General features: G+C 40.5%; 1 protein-coding gene across 6 annotated transcripts in view; it reads left to right on the top strand.

The window, feature by feature from the left end:
* The first annotated feature begins 1,634 nt into the window (after positions 1-1,634).
* LOC144612731 (uncharacterized) overlaps positions 1,635-26,090 on the top strand; it is a 59,191-nt gene continuing 34,735 nt past the window's right edge. Inside the window, exons 1-6 of one of the 6 annotated variants that reach the window (XM_078438745.2) lie at positions 1,907-1,994; positions 3,247-3,339; positions 4,363-4,427; positions 13,916-14,042; positions 18,089-18,157; positions 19,017-22,159. In XM_078438745.2, the coding sequence (XP_078294871.2) occupies positions 4,413-4,427; positions 13,916-14,042; positions 18,089-18,157; positions 19,017-21,313 (2,508 nt within the window). In that variant the 5' untranslated portion in view covers positions 1,907-1,994; positions 3,247-3,339; positions 4,363-4,412 and the 3' untranslated portion in view covers positions 21,314-22,159. Of the gene's footprint in view, positions 2,000-3,246; positions 3,340-4,362; positions 4,428-13,915; positions 14,043-18,088; positions 18,158-19,016; positions 22,160-26,090 lie in introns of those variants that run through there. The other 5 variants (XM_078438744.2, XR_013552467.2, XM_078438742.2 and 2 more) reach the window with 5 other exon arrangements.

Consider the following 26,090-nt stretch of genomic DNA (forward strand, 5'->3'; position numbering starts at 1 on the left):
TTTTTTTTTCTTAACAGTCAGCCCTTTTGTTCTCTGGAGCCCTGACCTTAATTGTGTCCAGGATCGTCTCTGCAGGCTGCAGAAGGAATACACAACTGTCTAAAATGACAAGATACCTATAAACTATTGTAAACTGTTAGACAGTGAGTAGTTACTTTTTAATTCACTCCTTGCAGAGATTTAAGCCCTGGAAGGGTCAGTCACATAATAGAGAGGATGTGAAAAGCAAATGCAGCCAGCACCACCTTCAGAATTTCCACAGGAAACAGAAGAGGAGCTATTAACTGGCACATTTCCTATTAAAAATTATTAAGAGTGTATATGACGCTGCTGAAAACGTGAAACACTAGTGGTAGAATTTGCTTGCACCATTTACGTACAGAACAGAAATCCTTATCACATGTTTGTGGAAATACTTCAAAACCAGTATTGCATCAGTACTAGGAAAAGTTACATCTCTCTGAAGTAGTCCACCTTTTAGAAGCTTCCTTATCGGCCCTTGACACCAAGCAATCAGAAACAGAAAACAAAAGGATCAGTTAAAATATCTAATTTTCTGGGTACCTGGGTGTCTCAGTTGGCTGAGCCAGGGACTCTTCGTTTCGGCTGAGGTCATATCTCAGGGTTTGTGATATCCAGTCCAGACATGGGGTGAGGGGCGGCGTACAGAGGGCTCTGCTCAGAGCCTGCTTGGGATTCTAGATCTAGCTCTCTGCCCCTTTCCGCTTGCATTCCCTCCCGTGCTCACTCTCAAAATAAATAAATTTTTAAAACTCTGAATTTTCAAGAAAAAAATAGACTTCTAAAATACCTGAGAACAATTTAATTAAAATTGCAATGAAATTTGGCAATTAAGGGCTTAAGCACATACAGGTCCCACTGGTAGGTCTCAAAGACATTTGGATTTGTAATTCATCTGGAGAGGTGTGGAGTTGAATATCAAATTTAAGAGAGAGACATTAATCAACACCCAGTGACGCAGAAACTTTTATTCCTTTAAAGCAACGTGCCAGCGCTCCGTCCCACAGCCCAAGGCCCGGCGGGGAAAGCCTGGAGTGCAGTCCAAGGAATAGCGAGAAGTGACAGTTGAGTGAAAATTCTGAGGACGAGTTAATACCGAACAGCACAATTCCCACAGGACAGTGTTTATTTCTTTTAATGTTTATTTTATTTTTGAAAGAGAGAGAGTGCGAGCGAGGTAGGGGCAGAGAGAGAAGGGAGACAGAATCCAAAGCAGGCTCCAAGCTCTGAGGTGTCGGCACAGAGCCCGATGGGAGGCTCCAACCCACCACAGGGAGATCAGGACCAGAACCAAAGTCAGACTTAACCTACTGAGCCACACAGGCGCCCCCCGCCCCCCAGAACAGTTGTGCGTGCCGCATTCTAGCGTCCATCACCGACACTGACCACCCCGGCTTTTACTTCATTTAAACAAGGAGCTGTCACTATCCGGGTCTCAGTCGACCCACAAGGACCCCGGGCGCCAGGTCCCCACACTGCTCCGCCTCCCCGCTAGAGCGCATGTCCACGGCTCTCTAAAGACTTTTCTCTCACCCCCCCACCCCAACCAGCGCCCCCCCCCCCCAAAAAAAAATTGCTTCCCCGGGCACCGGGCTCAACTTGTGAAATACCGCCGCTCCCAACAGAAGCGACCCACCCTTCCCTGAGGTTGCACCCAGCCTGGCTCGAAACGACACCAGCGGGATTGGGCGGAATCCAAAAGCGGAACCCGAAACCGCGCGGCCGGAAGAGAAAACAGACCAGCAGACGCTGGGAGGAGAGTGGTGCGCTGGACCCGCCCCACCGGATGTGTCCTGGACACGCCCCGGCACCGCCCCGCGACGCACGCGCATGCGCCATTTTCTGCAGCCCCGGAAGCTGATCCAGCAGGGTAACGTGCGCTGTGGGGTGAGCGAGTCTCCATTTTTCTGGTTCGCACCAGCGGTTGCGCTGCTCAGTGCCTGGGGCTCCACCCCAGGTTCCGGGGTCGCCTGGTAAGGTAAAATTCTTGAACCGTCTTCTCCCTTTCATCGATCGCGGCCTGGCTCTAAGACGTTCCAAGTCCTTTCTCTCGGGGCGGGTCCCGGGGGTCTGTGGTCGTTTTCGGTTAAAATCGCTCCGAGGCAGGTTCGGGCCAAGCCGTTCTGCCTGTGGCCCTTGCAGACCCCGATATCCTTGCCGGTCACTTTCCTGCTCAGAACCTTTCTCTGACTGCCGAGTGTCCCCCGTGCCCCCAGCCCCATATTGCGTCGGGCACAGTGGTCACTAGGGAGGTGGGTGCAGGCCGTTGGCCGCAGGGTGGCCGTCCGTCTGGGTGTGGACGGAGATGGGGGGGGGGGGGGAAGGACGCAGAAATCTGCGGAGTTAGAGGGTCATCAGAAAGTGTGGGGAGAAAAACCGGCGGGGGTTGACACAGGCTGCCGCAGAATAGGGTGAAACTGTCTGTTGGAGGAGGAATAGCGACGGAGGGAAACGGAAATGGACAAAAGGACTGAAGAGAAACAAGGACACAGACTTCTACAGAGAAGAAAACGCGTAGGGGTCACAGACAAGGCACAGGACCCAAACCGTAGTGAAGAACCGAGGATATCAAGTTGTGAAGTACCGACTTGAAGTTTTATGACCTCGTTAATCTAACATTTGGTGAATTGTTTCAGTTGTGGAGAAGAGATTGAGAGTGTGAAACCTGGTGTTTGAGGCATCTGCGCTTTCTAAGCATTGCATCAGAAGATCATGCCATTGGCAACCCCTCCTCATCCCGGGGGAGTAGAACTGTCAGTTAAAGGGGACTTTCTGTAACCACATGGTGCTTTTACGATGGCCATTGTTAACAATACTGTTTGTCTCTCCCCCTTTTTTCGTGGCTCGTGGCATTCTTTTCTGAATTTGATGTATCCTCACACTTGTTGTGACTTTAATCTCAGATTCCACTGGAGAGCTTTTCAACTTCCAAATTATTTTTTCTTGTAATTTTATTGTTCAAAGTAAGAGTTTTATATGCTTTCTACTCTACCATATGTTGCAAGGATTCTTTGATGTCTGTTAAAGAACTTTATGGTATTTCATTACACATCCGTTAAGGATGTTGGTAACCTTTTAACACTCAAAACCTAGTTTAGTGTGCTATTTTAATAATTCAGCAGTTCTCTTCTTGTGTTAAGGCAGTTTATAAATTATCAAGCTTTGAGCTGAGTTCTCCAGCTAAGTAGATGATCCCCTCAAGTCCCCTCTGTCTTCTCTGTACAGATGTTGAAGGGTGGTCTTGATTGATGTGGAACTTGGTTCCAGCAGAGCTCATCCGTTCATAATACAGAGAGTGTTCAGACCTCGTGCCCACAGGTGACCCTTTTTCATGTTTTCCAGGACCAGTAACTATTTGTAATTTCATATAGCTTTTCTGGAAAAGAGGAATTAAATGCTTGGGTTTGCTTAAACCCATAAAAGAGAAGCTTCTCTCCTTCAGGAACATGAAAGGTAATCTGGAATTAGGACAAGGCCTTTCTACTTCAACCTGACCAGGCCACCTTTTCAGAGATTTCTTACACCCAGTTCTGCTCATTCAACTGAGACTTCTTCAGGGTAACTTGGCAAATTAACTCCCCCTCTAACCCCTGATGGACCCACCTGTAACAGGAGACAATAGACCAAGAATTCTGAACTTGAGTTAATAAGATGCGTGAAATGATTTTCAAAACTAGGTGCGTCTTTGGTAGTGTTGTGGGAGAGAGTGTGCAGTTATAATGGGAGTTCACAATGTGACCCAGTTCCAAAAATATCGAAAGCCACTAAGAAAGAAGCAGGAGCATAGCTCAGAGACAGGGATGTGCCTCTGTCACCTCCACCCTCTGTGTATCCTGGCTAAATCTTAAAAATTTGATTGTGTCGTCTTTTGACATTAAACTCTCTTACAGGCTTCCCATCAGCATCAGGACAAAGGTCTAAACTTCTCAGTATGGCTTCCAGGGAGCTCTGGAGCTGGGTGGCCCTTAAGAGTTGGTCCATATTGATGGCATGGACAGGCTTCTCTGTCCTGCATCATCCATTCCTTGGATGCGGGCTACCTAGGGAGGAGCCAAGAACTTGAATGAGCCCATTCCCTTTGGCCAAGTGCCAGGTAGACAAGACAATGCAGTTGCAGTGGAGTGTGTAAGTTTGAGCCGTAGGGGAGGCCTTCGTGAAGAAGTGGGTAAAAAATGCACTTGTTGGCCTCCACATAGGACCTTATTGTCCCCGCATCCCTCCTGTTGCAGTGGGCAGCAAAGGCCTTTTTCCCATGGCAAGTTTCTCCCCATATGTATATTGTGGCAGAGGATGGGGTCATGTTGATTCTGAAAATTAAACAACATCCTTTTTGTCACACAGTATAACCTTACTTGAGAAAGAAGACCAGAAGAAGGGGGAAAAAAGAAGGAATGGCTCTTTTCCAGGTAAAATCCCATTTTTTGTTGATTTTTCTTCCTAAAATGTCACTTTGGACTTGTTAATCTTGTCTGTCTGTGAGGTGTCCTGCCTGAGTTGTTTACTCACACCCAGGGCTTTCTCCCAATCTCCCTCCTCTCCATGCATATTTCATCTTACTGTGACCAAGTGACGCGGAACTTGGGAAGAGGCACCTGTTTGGTGGTCATCCTGGGAATGTTGTTCTACACAGGCTAGGACTGGAGATAGGGAGTTAGCTCTTTGGTATCTTCAGGAAGGATTCTTCAGAGATCCCTCCTGGATCCTTTTTCAGCTCATATAAACCAGGATTAAAGAGATTATGTATGTAAGTCATGTATTAACGTGCAAAAGTACCTGAGGAACCCTGGAAAATAAGAGTGCTGGAAATTTACTTCATCCGGTTTTACAAATGCATTTTGATGTTAAACCAGGGACTCATTGTGCTTCTGACTCCACGATATTAATACTTTGGAATAGAATAGAAAGTTGAAAGTAGGAATGAGAAGTAGAGAGGGTGTCTTGGTTTATTAACATAATTGGTTTTCAAATGTAGAACCAACTCTCATGTCAAACAGTGTCACAGACGATGAGACTGGAGTTCTCTCTTGTCCAGAAGAGAGCAGATGCAGAATGGAATACGAGAAAGGGTGACGTCTGCGAGGAGACAGGGGCCCCCAACAGGGGTTTTGTCTCAGTATTTATTGACCTCACAAGATATTACGAGGTACACGTGAAGAAAACAAGATCTTACATACATGAACACGGAGAAAACCATCAAACAGGAATCATTAACTTGTGTGTGTAGGAAGCAGAGGGTGTGGGAGGCAAGTGGAGTGTGTAACCAAAGTACATTAGTAGATTGGGGTCAGATGGAAAGGAATTTCCTGCAGGTGATCTAAGAAGTTACTCGTGATCCCATTGCAATATCTCGCTAGCTAACTTCGGACACGTTCGCCCCATGGTGGGAGATTTTCGCCCTAAGCTTTTCTCTAGCTAATGACTTCACCTTGGGTGCTTTTGTCCCGTGGTGGCAGCTTTCTGCCCTAAGCTTTCTAACCTGTTTGTGGAAGTCTAAGGGATTTTTGATCCCCCTGGCTCCCCATTTTGGTTTTTTTCATCTTTAAGTTTGCGTGTGAGGACAGTCATGATGGCTACCTGATCCGTATTTTGCTGTCTGGTGGTTTGGAGAGTGATTCTGCAATGGCATAAAAGGAGACATCGTATAAGTATTCCGCTTCACAGAATTACAATAGAGGATTAGCACCTTTTGTCCTTTTCCCATAAAATGGATGGCAGCCATAAGGGCTTTTAGGCATGCCATTATTTGTTTGTAGAAGTTTGGCTTATTAGCTCTTCGATAATGTTGACCATAACTGGGTTAAGTTACATGTGCAGTTTCATAGTGTGCTGAAGACTAATTCGAGCAATGGTAGCAGAGGCTATAACGCTTACTGTGGCTTGGATCCCCATGATTAAGAGGCCTATGAAACGCCTTTGCCTGCTTAATACCAGTGGCGGAGATCATTGCCATCAGATGCAGATCAGGTGTGTAGGCAATACCACTGCGTTGTAAGAGGAAGTGGGCCTGGTTTGACAGGCGTTTAGGCTTCCCTCATGTTCTATGAGGAGCTAGGAATTGCATTTGTGGAGCGACTTCAGGATGATGGATGAACAGTGAAGTGGTTTCTTCCATCCTGAAAATGGAGCGGTGGTCGTTCATTCTGAGTCATTCTCTGGAAGTCCTGGTTGATGGGAAGGTGTTCTGGGGGTCTCCCCCATGCTATAATACGGCTTCACCAACCAAGAGGGAATCCCCAGAGGTCCGGAATCTGAAAGAATACAAGCATATTCTCAAACCCAAGTGAGAAGTTTGAACTGGCACCATAGGTGAGAGGGTTTATGGAATTTAGGAAAATGGAGCTTAGCTGCGTTAGTCCTTGAGGGTCAAGATTTGAAAACGTAAGAGTGATCATAGTGTGATCGAGGAGAAGTTGAGCTTGTAATGTAGACAACCATGGGTAATTCTGCCTTTTTTGTTGTTTTTAACATATTTTAACATATTTTTTAATGTGCTCATTCTACAACTGCTTGTCCTTGTGGATTGTAGGGAATTTTAATTTCATTTGCCATTTCCTTCTTCCTTTGTTTCCCACATTGTTCCCCCCTGAAAGTTTTGACTCTTAAAATCTTCAAGGTTGCTGAGGGTGGATGGTCTTCTCTTCTGTAACTTCTTCTTGCTGAATAGGGTCATAGAGAGTCCATCCCTAGGGGCAACATTGGTAAGTTGGGGTAGGTATAGCAGAGTTAGGAAAAGGAAAGACAGTGCAGGGGAAACAGCCTCCTTGAGCATAAAGGATTATCTGTCTACTGGAAGTGGTAGTGGTGAGGAAGTATTCCAACAGGAGTCACAAAACTATGACAAAAAAGACACAAAAATGGACATGATTAAAAGATCTAATGGAGGTGAGAAGGAAATTCAGTTACTTCTGTGGCACATAACACTTCAATTATCAGAATATCAAGTGATGACCCTATGCTAAAAAATATTAAAACTAGGAATTACATATAATCTCTATAATAGGTATAGCATGTACTCAAATGTAACCTAAGGATTATTATTTGTTTGACAGTGCTTCCAGAGTAATTCAACTTACTAAAGAAGCCTAATCGGTCAAAAAGACTTCATTTACAATTTAAATCTTTGAAAATTTGTTAGTAAAATACTCAGAAAGTTGTAATCCACCAAGTGTGTTTAGCATCAGACCCCGATATCCTCACTTTCCCTGCAATAAGAAGCTGAAAGCAGATGAGCCTTACTTAGGAATCAGTGATTTAGCATCCCATCCTATTTAGAAAAGGCCTAGATGTCCCAACAAATTCAATCCCAATTTATCATGCACGGAAAACTTTTCGAATTACTAAAGCCTTTGAAAGCTAGTGTAACAATGACTCATGAAACCTGTGAGACCAAGTTTCCAATTACTTTAAGTTGTAACATGAGCTTATTTGACCTTTGATTAACAGGTCTGTTTCAAACCAACAAACTTACATTAGGGTCCCCCTAACACAGTTTGTTCCCCATGGTTAATTTTTACCTGAAACACTGCTGAGGAAATCTCAAGTGGATGATCTTGGCTCGTTGACATATCAGAGACCATGTTTAAGGATTGGGAAAGGTTTCTATAGGTCATAATATGGCTGAATTTTGGGTAGACCCCGGTATAGTGTATAATATATGCTCCCAGTTTTTTCGAGTTTTCCAAGGGCAAGATGTCTTGTGAGTTTTCCCGTGGTGTTTGTAAACATAGTAAGGGCATTCTTAATAGGTAGTTGCAAAGGAGTGAGGATGTCTTCAGAGGGAATCTTTTGTTCCTTTGACAAGTCAGATGTTTTCCATTGACAAATGGTATAGTTGGCATTCTCAGGGTGTAGGGGTGCTGACGGGGCTGGCTGACAATAAGGAGGTTTAGGTTCCATGGAAAAAGTTTTTATTTACTTTGAGTGCGTCTATATGTTCATAAACATCATCCGCACATAAGGGGAGAGTGTCTGTCAGAACAATAGATCATGTAAGAATAACTCAGGCAGAACATTGGCGCCTTCCATATGTCATGCCTTTAGTGTTTTACCTATTCATTCCCAAGTGTCTAAGTGAAAGGTTCCTTGCTTAGGAGACCAAGGACAGTGTTGCTGGATAATCATTAATAATTTAAGGAGTGCTATATGAATGTGTTTTTTCTGTTCTAGGGATAGAGAGTCTCCCATAATAATTCTCTCAAAAGTTCAGTGGCAGTGAATCCCTATAGATTCGGTTTCTCTTACCTCATCAGGAGAGATTGTAGTCCCGTGCATTTTTCTATTTTTGGAGCTCTAGTTGTTACACAACTAGTTGTTTCCGCATCCTTGAGTAATGTTGGCTTCGTAGCCATGTCGCCTTCCAGTCTCGTCAGCCCTTAGCCACATTGGGTTCTCCCACATTGTCTTCTTAGCCACGTCCCCTGCTGACACATCCACTTCTTAGTCACGCTGGCTTTTCTTCTAATCATGTTGACTTCTTGTCGCCTTCTATCACATGGACATCTGTCACCTCTGCTTTTATCATGTCGACCTCTATCCTGTCGGGGTCACCATCTGGCGAAGACTAGGAGCCTGGAGTTCTCTCTTGCCCAGCAAGAGAGCAGATGCAGATGGAATACGAGAGAGGGTACTGCCTGGGAGAAGACAACAGCCCCCAACATGGGTTTCATCTTGTATTTATTGAGCTCTCAAGATACTACATACGTTGGGAACATGAAGAAAAGAAGATCTTACACATGTGAACATGGAGAAAGCCATCAGACGGGAATCATTAACTTGTGTGTGTAGGAAGCAGAGGGTATTGGGGACAAGTGGAGTTTGTGATCAAAGTACATTAGTAGATTGGGGTCAGATGGAAAGTAATTTCCTGCCGGTGATGTAACAAGTTGCTCGGTATCCCATTACAATATTTCCCTAACGAATCTCGAGTGATTTTGCCCCTTGGTGGCGGCCCTCCGCCGCAAGCTTTCGTAACTTATGTAGGTAAGTATAAGTGGTTCTAGAACCTATTTCCCCCCATAACAGTAAATGTTTTATAAATTATTGGTAGCACATCCATCTCATAAAGACCATGGTGTTCTTTTAGGAACTCTCACATGTTGCACATCTTTTAGAGAAAAATGTGTATAATTTAGCCAGACATAGGAGCAGAACTTTCATCACAGAGGATGGTGCTCAGTTTTAATTTCACATAATATTATTAAATTCTTTTTATTATTTTTGTGTGTATGTATTAAACTTCAGTAGTACAGATTTTTGCAGTTCAGTTCCACACACTAATACATTTTTGAAACTAAGAAGGAAAACATGTTCTTCCCTGTCATATCTTCCACCATCACTGATTTTCTTCAGTAAGAACCAATGTTCTCTTTCGTACATATTTTCCAAACGTGCGTTTATATATTGTAGCATGAGTTTAGAATATATTCTTCTGTAAGTGTGTAATCCTATTTTATTCTGCAAATTGATATCTTTACATGCGATATGACTTGAAGTCGTTTTCATGAGAGTCAGCAAGAGATTACTGCTTTTTTAGATCCTCATGGGAGCATTCTCTAAATGAAGATACATGGGTCCTTTACAACTCCTTACTGTTTCAAAGAATGCCACGATGGCTGCTTCTGAGCAGGCCGACTTCACTACAGACTTCTAAGGATGTTTTAAGATTGTACATCTTTTAAGCATGATTACCAGGTTGATGATGGTCTTTCTGAGGAGGCACAGACATTCCACTTAGTAAATAAAGATTTTAAATCAACCGTCTTGACCATCCTCAGCTAAAGGAAAATGTGGAAGAGAACTAAGAAGTAGGAGAACAATATTTCAACAAATAGAAAATATCAGTAAAGAGATAGAAATTATAGCAAAAGGAGGAAATAGAAATGCTGGAGTTAAAGTATAAACACCAGAATTGAAAATTCACTAGAGGGTTCCTCAGCAGATGGACAAAAAGAATAAAGAATCCGTGAACTTAAACAGAGGTTAACTGAAATTGTCAAGTGTGAGGAGGAGAGAGGGGAATAAAGCTGAATAAAAGGGAATAAAAGAAGAAAAATGGCCAGAGGCAAAGAAACCTTTGGGACACTATAATACTCCTATAAACGTAATAGGAGTTCTAGAAGGAAGGGCAGAAAGAATAATTGAAGAAAGAAGAGCTGAAAACTTCCCAAATTTATCAAAGAGAACCTACACACCCAAAAAACTCAGTGAACTTCAACTAGGTCCAATGCATGGAGATCCCTGGCAGTCACATAATCCGTCAAGTTTTATAAGATAGAGTGTGGAACGTAGCAAGACAGAAACAACTTCTCATGTACAGGGATTCTGAATAAGATTAATGGTCTGTTTCTCATTAGAAACTGTGGAGGCCAGGAATCCATCTCCTTTGGTATTAAAAGATTGAAAAATTTTAAAAAAGCTGTATCAGGAATTCCTTATGAGGCAAACTATACTACAAAATTGATAGTGAAGTTGAGATTCCTAGATGAACAAATGCTGAGGGGGTTCACACTTACAGACATAGACTATAGGCAATGCCACGTGGAGTTCTTCAGGCTGAAATGGATAGAAACTAGCAGTACCTCAAAGCCATAGGAACAAGTAACGCTAGTAAAGGTAATTACATAAGTAAATATAAAAGCTCATTATTGTGTTTGTTTTGTAACCCATTTTTTCCTACATGTCTAAAGAGATAGATGAGTAAAACAATCAGAAAAATCTGCTCTTGAGTGTATGCAACATCTGTTCATATCTTTTATGAAGTAGTTTTTGACAACAGCATAAAGGGAGAATGTGTAACAGCAGTTGTTTGTATGGCATTAAAGCTAAGTTAGCATCAACTGAAATTCAAATATTAGTGGTTTAATATGTAAGCTGTAATCCCCAGGATAACCACTCAGAATATAACCTGAAAACATACAGAAAAATAAATAGACCATCAAAATGGTATGCACGCACAGACACCCGAAGAAGGAAGGAATTATGTAACAAAATATTAGCCATACAAACAGCAGATGTTAGAAGTAATTCCTATCAGTAACAACTTGAAAAGTACCTAAATTAAACTCTTCATTAAAAGAGGAATTTTTAAAAATGGTTCCACTCTATGTCTACATACAGCTCACTTTATTTTTCAAAGTATTTATTGATTGTGAGAGAGCGTGAGTGGGAGAGGGGCAGAGAGAGGGAGAGAGAAATTCAAGCAGGCTCTGCAGTGTCAGTGCAGAGACCGTTGCTGGGTTCGGTCTCACAAACTGTGAGATCATAACCTGAGCTGAAATTGAGAGTCCGATGCTTACGCGACTGAGCCCCCAGGCACTCTGAAGCTCACTTTAGATATACAAATAGGTTGAAAGTTGAAGGATAGAAAAAGATATTTATGTGGATAGTAATGAACCCTAGCTGGGTAGCTATACAGGTTTCAGACCAAATGGGCTTGAAGGTGTAAAATTGTTACCAAGCATGTTGAGATTCATTATATATTGAAAAAAGGGCAAATCATCGAGGAAGTAAAACAACTATAAATAACAGGTACATAACAACAAAGCCCCCAAGCATTTGAAGCAAACATTGGGGAGATTGTTCTACTATACTAGTTGGAGCACTCAATGCTCCCTATTTAATAGTTGATAGAACAACCAGACATCAGTAATAAAGCAGTGAGCAACACTAAACCAGCAAGGCTCAGCAGACATATACAGAACAGTGCATCCTGCAAAAACTCAAAAGTTAGGGGTAGAAGGGAACTGGCTTAGTCTGAAAAAGCTTATTACTAAATTTCTATAGCTAACCTCATATTCGCTGGTGAACACCTGAAAACATCCCTTAATGCTGAAAACAAAACAAGCATGCCCCGTGTTGCCGCTCCAACTGAGCACTCTACTGGAAGTTCTAACCAGAGAAATTACAGAAGAAAAATAAATAAAATGTGTCAAATGGGAAAAGAAATCAAATTATGTTTACTCATAGTATACATGATCTCCTCTTTAGAAATAAAGAATACTCATTCCTAGAATGAATTTACTGAAGTTACAGAATACAATATCAACACTCAAAATTCAGTTGCATTTCTGTACACTAGCAGTCAACAAAGGGAAAGTAAGTCAACACTTCCATTTGCAAGAGCAAGACATCAAATGGGAATAAACTTAATTGAGTTTGAAGTTGTATACAGAGTGAAAACTACAAATGTTGGTGAGGGAAATTAAAACCTAAGTAAATGTCAAGATATCTTGTGTTTCTGCCTTGGAAGACTGTAAAATGGAGAGCTCCCCAGAGTAACATAAAGAGTAATGCAGTCCTTGGCAAAACCTCAACAGTGTTTCTTGCTATATTGGGAATCGTGATTCTCAAACTCATATTGAATTGGTATGGACACCACATAACCAAAATAAATGTGAGAAGGAACAAAATTGGAGGACCTACATTTCCCAACATCAATACTAATATAGTTACGTGAAGTAATGAAAAGCATAATTGCACCAGAGGCTAGAAATATTGATCAAAACGATAGAGCTGAGCATCCACAAGTAAACCCACACATCTTCAGTCCATTCCTTTTTTTACAAGTGTGCTGAAAACAGACACTGGAAAAATAAAAGTCTCTTAAATGGTACTGACACATTTAGATATCTGTGTGAGAATGAAATTGAAACTACCTTGTGCTGTGTAAGGAAATGAATTCAGATTTAATCAAAGACTAAGTGTAAGAGCCTAAACTATAAAAGTCTCACGTGAAAATATAGGGGGTAAGTCTTCATCACCTTTGGGTTGGCAGTGGATTTTTACACATGATCCCAAAAGAAAAAGAGAACCAGACAAAGTAGATAAATTGGTCATCATCTCAATTATTCATGTCTGTTCACTGGAGGACATCATCACCTAAGTGGAACAATCTAGCAAATGGGAGGAAATAATTTGCCAGCACATATCTACTAAGCATCTACAACCCAGAATATGTGAAGAACTTATACAACTCACAACCAACATACAAAGAACCCAACTTGAACAATGGTCAAAGGATTTTAATAGACATTTCTCCATAGAAGATACACAAATGAACCCAGCACATGAAGAAATGTTCAATGAAAGTAGTCATTATTAAAATGTAAAATCAGAACTACAGTGAGCTATCGTTTCACATCCACTAGGATGACTGTTGTGAAACAAAAATAAAGATGTGGAGAAATTCGAATCATGACACGTTGCTGTAAAAATATAGGTACTGTGGAAAAGAGTGTGACAGAGTCTGAAAAAATTAAACCATGTGCCCCAGTAATTCCACTCCTAGGTATATAACCAAAAGAATTGAAAACAGGCATCCAAACACTTCTACTGGAACTTAGTAATATTAGCCAGGGTCATAACTACCAAATGATTTACAGTAGTTGAGTGAATATGGTCTACTCCTGTAATCGAATATTCTGCAGCCAGAAGAAAGGAAATGGACCACTGATACATACTATATTGTGGATGAGCCCCAAGGATGATTCTATGTGAAAGAAGGCAGATGCAAAAGGCCACATATTTGATCCTTTTCCTTTTATATGAAACGATCCCAGATTGGTGAATCCACAGAGACAAAGCATTAGTGGTTGCCAGGGACTGGGCAATAGGAAGCACCTGTTAATGAGTAAAGTCTTTCCTATGGGGCTGATAAAAAAGTTTTGGATCTAGACAGAGGTGATGTTTGTGCAATATTTGAGTGCAATAATTGCCCCCTAATGGTATTTTAAAGTGGCTAATTTTATGTTCACTGTAACTCACTCAAAATTATCTTACACGGATCAAAGAACACTCATTCTAGTCAAGTCAGTCTTTACACATCTGTGCTTCTCTTGTCTTTGGTCAAATAAGAGCACATTCCCTGTGCACTTGGTGAAATGTGTTTTCCTTTCAGGGGCGGTTGACATTCAGGGATGTGGCCATAGATTTCTCTCAGGAGGAGTGGGAGTGCCTGGACCCCGCTCAGAGGGCCTTGTACAGGGACGTGATGTTGGAGAACTACAGGAACCTGGTCTCCGTGGGTGAGGATAACTTGCCTCCAGAAGTCGGTAGTTACTTTTTATGTCTGTGCTGTGCATTTTCTAATGAGAGCCCCTGTTTTGATCATAAGAGTTCCAATTCCTTGTTCTTAAGGGAGTGATTGCAGCTGTTTTGATTGAGAGTGGAAAGGGTTCATAATGTGGCAAGTGGACTCTAACTTCCCTTTCCTTCAGAAGTTCTGCATTCCTGCTTGTTGATGTGGTTGCAGAACTTAGCAGTCAGAAAAGCCTAAGGGAGGGAACTGGTGATGAGGAGCCTTGGGTGTTCTGTGTAAGTGAAGAATCTCTAAATTCTACCCCTGAAACCAGCATTACATTCTCTGTTAACTAGAATCTAAGTAACAATCTCAGAGTTGGGGAATAGGATCTAAAACCCTTATATTCTTAGCAAAGTCCAAGTTTGCTGACATCTTGAAAGATAAGGCTCAGAGAGAAAAACCGTATTTAAAGTAGGAGGGAAAAAAGGAAACCTCGTGGTGAATTTATTTAAATCTCTGATTCTGTCGTCTTACCCTTGTGCCTTTGGTTAAGTGGTTCTTGGAAAAAACCCAGATGTCTGCACACCTAAAATAATCCTTAAGCACACAGGCACTCATTTGAGTAATTTTTGAAATATGTTTCTACACCACTTAAAATGAATATCCTTTCTTGTTTGCTGAACCAAGAGCAGGGAATTTGTTCTGGAAGAGCCAAGCAGATCATGTTCTGTTTTTCTTGATAAACGAAAATCTATTCTTGAGGTGAATATCATCTCTGTTTTGGAAAAAGAGAAAGAGACTTGGATAGTGGAAAGTGAAATGAAGACAGGGGAACATCCACATAGTGGGCAATGTATTGGGGTGTGAGCACAAGTGAGAGCTCAGATGAGCAGAGGAAGGTGCTCCAGTAAATATCGTTTGGGAAGAATCTGTGAGAAAATACAAGTTTATTTCTTAGGAACTTTCAAAGGAAATCCGCCTCCACCCCCCAAACATTTCTCAATCTGTTAAATGTGTAGAAATTTAAACTTCCACTATTATACCTACAACCCTGTTACCTAGCCCCTCCGACCATACTGGTGCCGTGGTTTGAGAGGGACTGGGATTGCTGTCCCTATGGCGTCTTTTCCCTGATCCCTCTTGGTTCTCATTCCATACAGGTCAGAGGTGAGGCCTTTGTAGTGCAGACCCCAGGATGTATTCACTTTGCATTTCCATTTTGTATCCTTGGAGAACTTCTCAGGAGACACAAAAATTATAGTATCTGTCTAATAAAGTAGATAAAAGTCTGTGTCTTTCCTCGGCCATCCTGGCTTCTGAAGATCACTGCCTTGTGCATAAATTGGGCATAAGTCACGATGTGGATAATTCCAAAAGTGAAAAATCCAAAAGTAAATGTAGTATAAATACAGCTCAGCTTGGTGATATCTCTAGTTTGTTTTTCTGTAGGAAAACCATGTATCATTCTACAGATGTTTATTGCATTCCTGGTATACTGTAACTACCATATTGATTTTTTTGGTTTTGTTTGTTTGTTTTAAGAACTCAAGAGGCAGCAGCAATTTTTGATTTTAAGTAATTTCTACAACCAGAGTGGGGTTTGAATTCAACTGCAAAGTCAAGGGTTGCATGGTGTACTGACTGAGACAGCCAGGCAGCCCAGTTTTTTTCTTTATTAACCTTTTGATCACCTTCACCCTTTTCTGCTCAGCTACCTGTGTGTAGCAACCACCAGTATGTTCTCTGTATCTAATGGGTTTTTGTTTCTTTAAGATTGCACACATAGGAGCAATCATACTGCAGTGGTCTTTGACTCATTCCACATAGCATATTGTCCTCAGGGTCCATCTCTGTTGTCACAAATGGGAAGATTGTATTCTACTTAGTGGCTAGATAATATTGTGTTGTATATACACATCTTTATCCATTCACCCATCAACGGACACTTAGATTGTGTTCGTATCTCAGCTGTTATAAATAGTGCTGCAGTGAACATCAGAATGCTTCTATCTTTTCTAGTTAGTATTTTTGTTGTCTTCAGATAAATACCCAGTAGAATTGGTGGATCACACAGTAGTTCTCTTGGCTACACCAATCATTCTCCACCCGTTGACAACACGTGTTGTTTCTTGTCTTTTTACTAACTGCCATTCTAATATTAGGTGTGAAGCGATATTGTGGTTTTGATTTGCATTTCCCTGAGGATGAATGACGTTGAGCACCTTTTCATGGTCCTGTTGGCCATCTCTAAGTCTTTGGAAAATGTCTATTCAGATCTTGTGCCCATTTCTTAAATTGGGTTATTTGAGCATGTTTTGGCGATGTTTTAGATTACCAGTCCATTATCAGAAGCATGATTTGCTAATAGTTTCTCCCATTCAGTAGGCTGCCTTTTCATTTTGTTGAAAAAGTGTTCCTTTGCTATGTAGACATGTTTCAGTTTGATATAATTCCAAACGTTTTTGCTTTTGTTGTTTTTTCTTTTGGTTTTGAGAGTCAAAAAACAAAAGCAAAAGTCATTGCCTAGACATGTTTCAAGAAGCTCATTACCCCCTAACTTTTCTTAATAGGAGTTTTATGATTTCGGGTCTTAGGTTTAAGTCTTTAATCCATTCTTAGTTAACTTTTGTGTATGGTGTCAGATAGTGGTACAGTTTCATGCCTTTGCCTCTGGCTGTCCCGTTTTCCCAAACCATCAATTGAAGAGATTGTGCTTTCCCCCTTTGTATAGTCATGTCTCCTTTATTGTAAATTAAGTGACCATGTGTGTGGGTTTATTTCTGGGCTGTATTCTGTTCTGTTGATCTATTTGTGTATTTTTATGCTAATACCATACTGTTTTAATTACCACAGCTTTGTAGTCAGGGGGTTTGAAATCAGGGAATGTGATGCCTCCAGCTACGTACTTTGTTGTCAAGATGCTTTGGCCATTCAGGATCTTTAGTGGCTCCATAGAAATTTTAGGATTTTTCACTTTTGTGGGTATGTTTTCATGTGGACAGAAATTTTCCACTTATTTGTGTGAATACCAAAGAGTGGGACTGCTAGGTTGTATTTAAGGGTACGTTTAGTTTTGTAAGAAAGTGCAAACTGTTCCAAAGAGGAGTACCATTTTGCATCCCCCCCAGCAATGAATGAGAGTTCTTATGGCTCCACATTCTCACTAGTATTTGGTGTTAGTGTTGTGGATTTTGGCCATTCTCATAAATGTGCAGTGATATCTAATTGTTACAACAGATATTTTCCTCGATTAAAGTTATGACTTTTCTTTAATGTTTGTTTACTTTTGAGAGAGAGAGAGGAGGGAGGGAGGGAGCATGAGCGGGGTAGGGGCAGAGAGAGAGACACAGAATCCGAAACAGGCTTCTGGCTCTGAGCTATCAGCACAGAGCGTGTTGCGGGCTTTTGAAGTCCTAAGCCTGCAATCATGACCTGAGTCTATGTCAGACACTTAACTGACTGAGCCCCCCAACTGATGCTATGGTATTCTTTAAGAATTTGTGGTATCTTGAAAACATATTTTTTAAGTTCCTGTTTAGTTCCAGAAATATCATTAACCTGATTTGCCATAGGTTTTTCTGTAATGACACATTATGTTGGGGTGCTTGGGTGGCTCAGACAGTTAAGGATCTGACTCTTGATATTGACTCAGGTCATGAAGTCACATATGTGAGTTTGAGCCCTGCATTGCACAATGCGCTTACAAGCTGGAGACCTCAGGGGAATTTCCCCCCTCCCCCCACCCCCCACCCCTCCCCCTTTTGCAAGCTCGCTCCCTCTAAGCAACAACCTTAAAAAGCATTCTAGTACATTTCTCCTGGAACATGTATACATTATGTAATTCTCTTGAGTATATACCTAGAAGTGGAATTCATGGGATAGTTTGATAATTTTTAGAGCAAATACTGAAATAGATACAACTGTACAGTCTTCCTATGACCCTGTCTCCCTGTTGAATGTTTTCCACCTTTGCTTCATGCCCATAGTTGCATTCCTACAGAATGTGTCAGTATTATCCCTTTTGCTGAATGTGTTTTCTTTTTCCCCAAGGTCCTGCATTAAACTTACACCACAATCATATTCCCATAGATATGCAAGCACAAGCCCTGTCCCCACGTGGTCAGTTACTTCTTATGCTTCATTTTTGCTTTTCTGAATCCAAGTCCTGGCCTTTCCTCAGATGTTTCCTTGAGCTAAACAAACCATCCTCGTATATCCCGGTATATTAATTTTGATCAACAAAGCACCTCAGTTTACACAGCACCTGACTCCCCTGTCCCCTGTACTGCAGAAGGATCCCTATTCATACAGGGGAACATGCATATGAATTGCTCAGGACAGCAGCTTGATCTGGTGGTTAATTATACTGTGTGTTTAATAATGTGTGAACATATGATGAGAGAAACAAGATATTTTAAAGACTATGTTACAACCTACATATTGATAGATCTAGGAGGTTAAGTTAATAAGTAACCATAGTTACACAAACTAGTAGTCCCTGGGATTCTAAAGCAGTTTTTCTTGGAGACATAAAGACAGGATTTACATTCCATAAGGAACACATACTAGGAGGAATGAAAGATTCGTTGAGCATCACTGAAATATGAGATACTGGGTTCAGGTAAACACGTTTTTATAAAGACTAAGATTTAAGGAAGATAGACATCTCTATGATATTCATGCACAGTTATAAAATAACCAGTGTGTAGATGGGCTCTGTAATCATGAAGTGTCATTTAATTATCCAGTTATGTGTCCAAAAAATATGGATAGTGTAAAATGTGTTTCGAAAAATTACCTTAAAATCAGAGAAATTATTAATATGGAAAACGTTATAAAAAGAGAACTCAAAAACATTGTATATGACAAAAGTGTTTGAAGACCATTGTTGACTAACTTCCTTTATTTACTGTAATTATTTAGGTGTGTAATTATTGAATTTAGTATAAAATATTTACCTTCCGACTCTATTTGATAGGAAGCCTTTCTGCTGGATTTGCACTCATGGAATTGTCACCAGGGGAGGACATTTATAAAGAAGTATTTTACCACTTAGTGATATTGGAGAGAAATGAAAGCCATGGCATCAAGGATTTTGGTCTCAAGGAAGTCTGGGAAAATAGGCATGAGTTTGAAAATCGGTGGGAAGATGATGCAAGAAATTACAAAGAAGTGCCTTTGACCCATAACAAAAATCTCACTTGTAGGAAAGATCAGCCACTTAATCAGCCCTCAGTTACTCTTCCTGAAAAGCAGAGTGTTTCTGTGAGAAAAAATACATACCAGTATGTCATGAATAATGGACCATTCATCAGGACTTTGTTACAACAGGACAGTAACGTAAGTGGTTCTGGAAACCAGTACATAAACTGCTTGGAAAATAGAATTGGATTAAATTTGCAGGCACACCTGGATGAACTCCAGAGGTTTCACAGTGAGGAGAAAATGTATGAATGTAATCCAACTGAGAAGTCTGTCAGCAATGGTTCCTCAGTCTCACCACTTGAAAGAATTCCCAGGACCCAAAACATTTGGAATAAATCTAGGAAGATTTTTCATTTGTTACTTGCACAGGCCAGGAGAGCATGCACTAGACAAAAATCTTATCAATGTACTGACTGTGGGAAGGATTTTAGCAAAACCTCAAACCTCATGAATCATGAGGGTATTCTTTCTGGACAGAGACCTTACAGATGTAATGCATGCAGCAAAGCCTTTGCTGAGCGTTCAAGCCTTACTCAAGATAAAATCCATAGTGGAGAGAAACCTTACAAATGTAGTGAGTATGGCAAAGGTTTTAAGCAGTGCTCACACCTCTTTAGACATCAGAGTACACATCCTGGAGAAAAACCACACATATGTGATGTGTGTGGCAAGGCTTTTATCAGAAGCTGTAGGCTTAATCAACATCGGAAGATTCACACAGGAGAAAAACCTTATTCATGTAGTAAATGTGATAAGGCTTTTCGCACGCGTTCTCACCTCTCGGGTCATGAGAGAACTCATACTGGAGAGAAACCTTACAAGTGTAGTGAGTGTGGCAAAGCCTTTACCGATGGTTCACATCTTAGTCAACATAGAAAAATCCATACTGGAGAGAAACCGTACAAATGTAATGAGTGTGCCAAAGCATTTACCCAATCTGGAAACCTTACTAGGCATCAGAAAATACACACTGGTGAGAAACCACACAAATGTAATGTGTGTGACAAGGCTTTTATCCAGAGTTCAAGCCTTATAGCACATCAGAGAATTCATACAAGACAAAGACCTTATAAATGTAATAAATGTGATAAGGCTTTTATCAAACATTCACAGCTTTGCGGACATGAGAGAACTCATACTGGAGAGAAACCTTACAAATGTAATGAGTGTGGTAAAGAGTTTACCCAGTCTTCACGCCTCTCTACTCATCAGAGAGTCCATACAGGAGAGAAACTATATAAATGTAACATATGTGGCAAGGTCCATAGTCAAAATTCAAACCTTGCAAATCATCAGGATATGTATACTGGAGAGAAACCTTACAAAGTCAATGAGTGTGCCAAAGCGTTTTCCCAATTTGGAAACCTTACTAGGCATCAGAAAATACACACTGGGGAGAAACCACTCAAATGTAATATGTGTGACAAGGCTTTTATCCAAAGTTCAAGACTTATGGCACATCAGAGAATTCATACAGGAGAAAAGCTTCATAAATGTACTAAATGTGATAAGGCTTTTATCAAACATTCAGAACTTTTGCGTCATGAGAGAACTCATACTGGAGAGAAACCTTACAAATGTATTGATTGTGGCAAGGCCTTTTCATGTAGTTCACATCTTACTCAGCATAAGAAAATCCATACTGGAGAGAAACCGTACAAATGTATTGATTGTGGCAAAGCCTTTGCGATGCGTACACGTCTGACACAGCATAAGCGAATCCATACAGGAGAGAAACCTTACAAATGTAATGAATGTGGTAAGGCTTTTACCCAACGTTCACATCTTTGGAGTCATGAGAAAATTCATACTGGTGACAAACCTCACAAATGTAATCAGTGTGGCAAAGCCTTTACCCAGCCTTCAAAACTCACTAGACATCAGAAAGCCCATACAGGAAAGAAAACATGTAAATGTAACATATGTGGCAAGTTGTATACTACAAATTCAAACTTTGCAAATCATCAGAGAATCCATACTGTTGAGAAACCTTATAAATGTAATGAGTGTGACAAAGCGTTTACCCAATTTCAAAGTCTTACTAATCAACAGAAAATACACACTGGCTAGAAATCACACAAACAATATGTGTGTAACAAGGCTTTTATCCAAATGTCAAGCCTTTTGGCATTTCAGAGAATCCATACAGGTGAAAATCCTTGTAAATGTACTAAATGTTGTAAAGCTTTTAGCACAAGTTCAAACCTTTTTGGTCATGAGAGTACTCATACTGGAGAGAAACCTTACAAATGTAGTGAGTGTCGCAAAACCTTACTGAATGCTCAAATCTTACTCAACATAAAAAAAATCAATACTGGGGAGAAACTTTACTAATGTAATGAGTGTGTCAAAGCGTTTACCCCATTGGGCAACCTTGCTAAGCATCAGAAAATATACACTGGCATAATGTATACCATTATGTAATTACAAATGGTAATTTGTAATTTTCCAAGCATTATGTAATTACAGATGTAATGTGTGTAACAAGGCTTTTATCCAGTGTTCAAGCATTACAGAAGATTAGAGAATTCATTCAGGAGGAAAACCTTTTAAATGTAATAAATGTGGTGAGGCTTTTATCAAATGTTCTCACCTTTGGGGTCATGATGGAACTCATACTGGATAGAAACTGTACAAACGTATTGAGTGTGGAAAAGCCTTTATGGAGCATTCACATCTTACTCAATGTGAACCTAATATGTGTGGCAGTGCTTTTATTCAAAGCTCAAGCTTTGGGGGGCGCCTGGGTGGCGCAGTCGGTTAAGCGTCCGACTTCAGCCAGGTCACGATCTCGCGGTCAGTGAGTTCGAGCCCCGCGTCGGGCTCTGGGCTGATGGCTCGGAGCCTGGAGCCTGTTTCCGATTCTGTGTCTCCCTCTCTCTCTGCCCCTCCCCCGTTCATGCTCTGTCTCTCTCTGTCCCAAAAATAAATAAAAAACGTTGAAAAAAAAATTTAAAAAAAAAAAAAAAAACACAAAGCTCAAGCTTTGGGAAGCATCAAAGAACTCGTAGGAGAAATAAACAAATGAGCAAGTGTTCAAGACTTGCTCAGTATCAGATTTCACCATGGAGAGGAACCATATGAAACTAACATAAGTGGGAAAGCTTGTAACCAGGGTTCATACCTCACCTGATAGAATAGAAGCCTCTGAAAGAAAGCACACACTAGGAATGTATGACAAGGCTTATCTAAAGCTTCTTATACTTTGGGGAATGTAATTTCTTCTAGAGAGAACCCTTACAAATAAAATGAGTGTCATCTGGGTTATAAAAAGTGTACAAGTTGGGGATGGGTTAAAACAGGTGAATGGAGTTAAGAGGTACAGACTTCCATTGATAAAAAAACAAAATATACAACTTTGTTCTTTGTGGTCTAGAAAGAATTCACATAACATGGAAACCATATAAATGTATCAAAGTCTTTACATCAGCATACACCAAAGAATTCTTACTGGACAGGAACATTAAAGAGTAATGAAGGTGATAACTTCGCCAATTCTTCAATGGACTACAATTTAAAACTTCATGCTAGGGGGACCTCGGTTTGCTTTGACAATTAACCAATCTTAGGTGTTAAATTCCAGAAAATAAAAAGTATTTAAAACTCATGAGATGATGTGTGTCAATGGAATAAGTATATATGTGGAAAGACCTAATCATATTCCGTTGAAATCTTTTTATAAAGATTTTATTGTCAGGGCGCCTGGGTGGCTCAGTTGGTTAAGCAACTGACTTTGGCTCAGGTCATGGTCTCACAGTTTGTGTTCAAGCCCCACGTCGGGCTCTGTGCTGACAGCTCAGAGCCTGGAGCCTACTTCAGATTCTGTGTCTCCCCATCTCTCTACCCCTGCCCTGCTCACCCTCTGTGACTCTCTGTCTCTCAATAATAAATAAATGTTAAAAAAAAGTTTTTTCAAAGATTTTATTTTCCTCTGTATATCCAACATGGGGCTCACACTCAGAACCCCAAGAGCAAGAGTAACGTGCTCTTTTGACTGAGCTAGCCAGGTACCCCTATAACTTTTTTTACTCACTTATTTCAGGTTTCTTGACACTGAATTATCATTGATGACTTGTAACCTCAAGTTTGGACTCCACTGATGTTATACTTTAATTTTATGCATTTCATTTGTCAAGTGTAGTGGTGGTCTGAGAGAAAGCATTGGTAAGGTGAAAGGAACCTCTTTCATTGGGGGTGCTTAGCCATACATATATACCCTGGAAAAGCTAGGATTCTAAGCTTAAGATAAAGTGTACTATACATTTGGAAGCATAGGGAGTGGCAAGGAATAAACCTAACACTGATATGTAAATTGTCATATTTTCTGAGGTCATGGCCCCTTCTCTGGATTTGATGGTATGATTGAGTTCCTTTGTTGATTATTATAGGAGAGAATTACTCTGTCAGATAGATGATCATGAAATAGTAGGTTGGGACATGGAGAAAGAGATTTTCTTTTTTTTTTTAATTTTTTTAACATTTATTTATTTTTGAGACAGAGCATGAACAGGGGAGGGTCAGAGAGAGAGGGAGACACAGAATCTGAAACAGGCTCCAGGCTCTGAGCTGTCAACACAGAGCCCAACGCGGGGCTCGAACCCACAGACCACGAGATCATGACCTGAGCCGAAGTCGGACGCCTAACCGACTGAGCCACCCAGGTGCCCCGAGAAAGAGATTTTCATGTGAGAACTATGGGTTACTTGGGATAGCATTTGTACTAGAGAAAATAGAGGGGGGGATGATGGTCTGTCCATGTTTTGAAAGGTAATGGCTGTTGTATATCACAGATGAGTAAAAACTAGTCTTAATTTTGGAAACTGAAGAGAAAATTTTAGAGCATTTAAAGGAACCAAAGTAGGCGTGCTTGGGTGGCTCTGTTGGGTGACTGACTCAATTTCGGCTGAGGGTCATGGGGTTGACCTCTGTACTGGGCTCTCTGCTGAGTGTAGAGCCTGCTTGCTGTTTTCATTCTTTCTCTGTCTCTCTCTGTCTCTCTGTCCGTCTCGCCTACTTGTGCTCTAAAAAGAAAAAGAAAAACTAAACTCAAATGTAATATGCTTGAGAAAGACTCAATTTTGGCCACTTAAATTGCATTTTGATACCATTTTGTTTGGGATACCCTATTTCTCATTTTTGGGTCATTTCATAATGAACACTAATAATACATCCTTAGGGTTTGTGGTTGAATGTCATGTATAACAATGTCATTTCATGTTAGATTTAAACATACAGTTTTGGAAGTATATATTCATAAGTTGTATTTGAGAGTTACCTACCCAACGTATATCCCATAGTATTTTTGTGGCTCTAATGAAAATACTATTGCAATGCAATTTCAAACTCTCACCCTCTACCACCGGCCTCCCCATTCATGAATATACACCATATGATTCTGTTTCTCCCTGTCTTTTGTGCTGAAATGTGACCCATGGTTTGCACCTTTACATTAAATGAAATTAGAAAAATGGCAAGCATATGAAAAGTATTAGGAACTAAGAGAAAATGTGAGAAGGAGAAAAGTAACACAATCTTTATTTTGTGCTATAGTGGTTAGAGAATAATTTGAAAAGATAAATTATAATGACTTTACCCTCAAGAATGAACATTACACAATGGGAATCCTATTTGAAAACTAGAAATCTCCTATTTACCCTCTAAAACATTTTTTGCTCGTTTGCATTTGTGCCTGCTCCACTGGAACAGGATGTTCACATGTCAAGAATGATGGCTGCATGCAGCTAAGTGTTAGGAGGAAGTTGAGTATCTGATGATGCTTTCTTGGGAGCCCAGGATAGATTTCTCAAGTTCTGAAAATGGCTAGGGAGAACAGGGAATAGTGAACTACTTTGTTATGATGCATAATGTGCAGCGTCAGGTTGATGATACTCATTGACACTTTGAACTTACAACTACTGCCAAAGGAAAGGCTTGTCTGCCTTCATTATTAGCTTTTCCTGCCCAGATGGGCAGAATAGTAAGAAGTTGTAATGAAGCTTCACAGGTATCATTAGTCTGGTATCAAAAGTACAGTCAGATCCTGTAATACAAAACTGAAGTTTACTCCTTACTGACTTGCTTGGGAAAGACCACAATCTTCCTCGTGCTAACTAATACCTTCTTCTTTCTGATGCATTCATAGCCCCACCACACAGTATGATTGTGGAAAATGGTTGTGAAATACTGTTTATTTCAGTTACTGAAGATATTTTTAGACTTTTGATGTCACGATTCTTCTATAAAGTTTTGGTCTAATATTAAATACATTCAGACATGATAGAATATTCTCAGCTACAAACCTTCTGTAGATGTTTCACTTTAAAGGAGAATGGAAAGAATGGAATCTCAAAATCATTCCTTCCATTTTGCTACCAAGACACTAGAAGCAGGGACTCCCTGGGTGGCTGTCGGTTAAGCATCCAACTCTTGATTTTGGCTCAGGTTGTGATCTCATGGATCATGGGATTGAGCCCTGGGTCAGATTCAACACTGAGCATGGAAAAATAAACAAAATTTAAGAAGCTTTTTAAAAAAGGTACTAGCATCGGAAGCTCTGTATTGAAACTTGGCAAATTCGTGTCAAATTCAGGTAAATAAAATTAAAATTAATAAATTTCAAAGGAAATAAATGTGTAAGTTAGAAGACACTAAAGACTAATAACTTTTCACTCATTTGGAATACCTACGATACTGGTCATGGGTTGCATGTGATACTATACACTCAGGATAAAGAAAATCTGTGATGAAATCGGTCTTATCCACAGTTATCCTTCACTACCTTTTCAGTATTATTGAGTACGTATTTTTTGTTTTAATTTTTTAACATTCATTTATTTTTGAGAGACAG

The sequence above is a fragment of the Panthera onca genome, chromosome E2 (genome assembly GCF_046562875.1).
Source record: "Panthera onca isolate mPanOnc1 chromosome E2, mPanOnc1 haplotype 2, whole genome shotgun sequence".
In the NCBI taxonomy this organism is placed as follows: Eukaryota; Metazoa; Chordata; class Mammalia; order Carnivora; family Felidae; genus Panthera; species Panthera onca.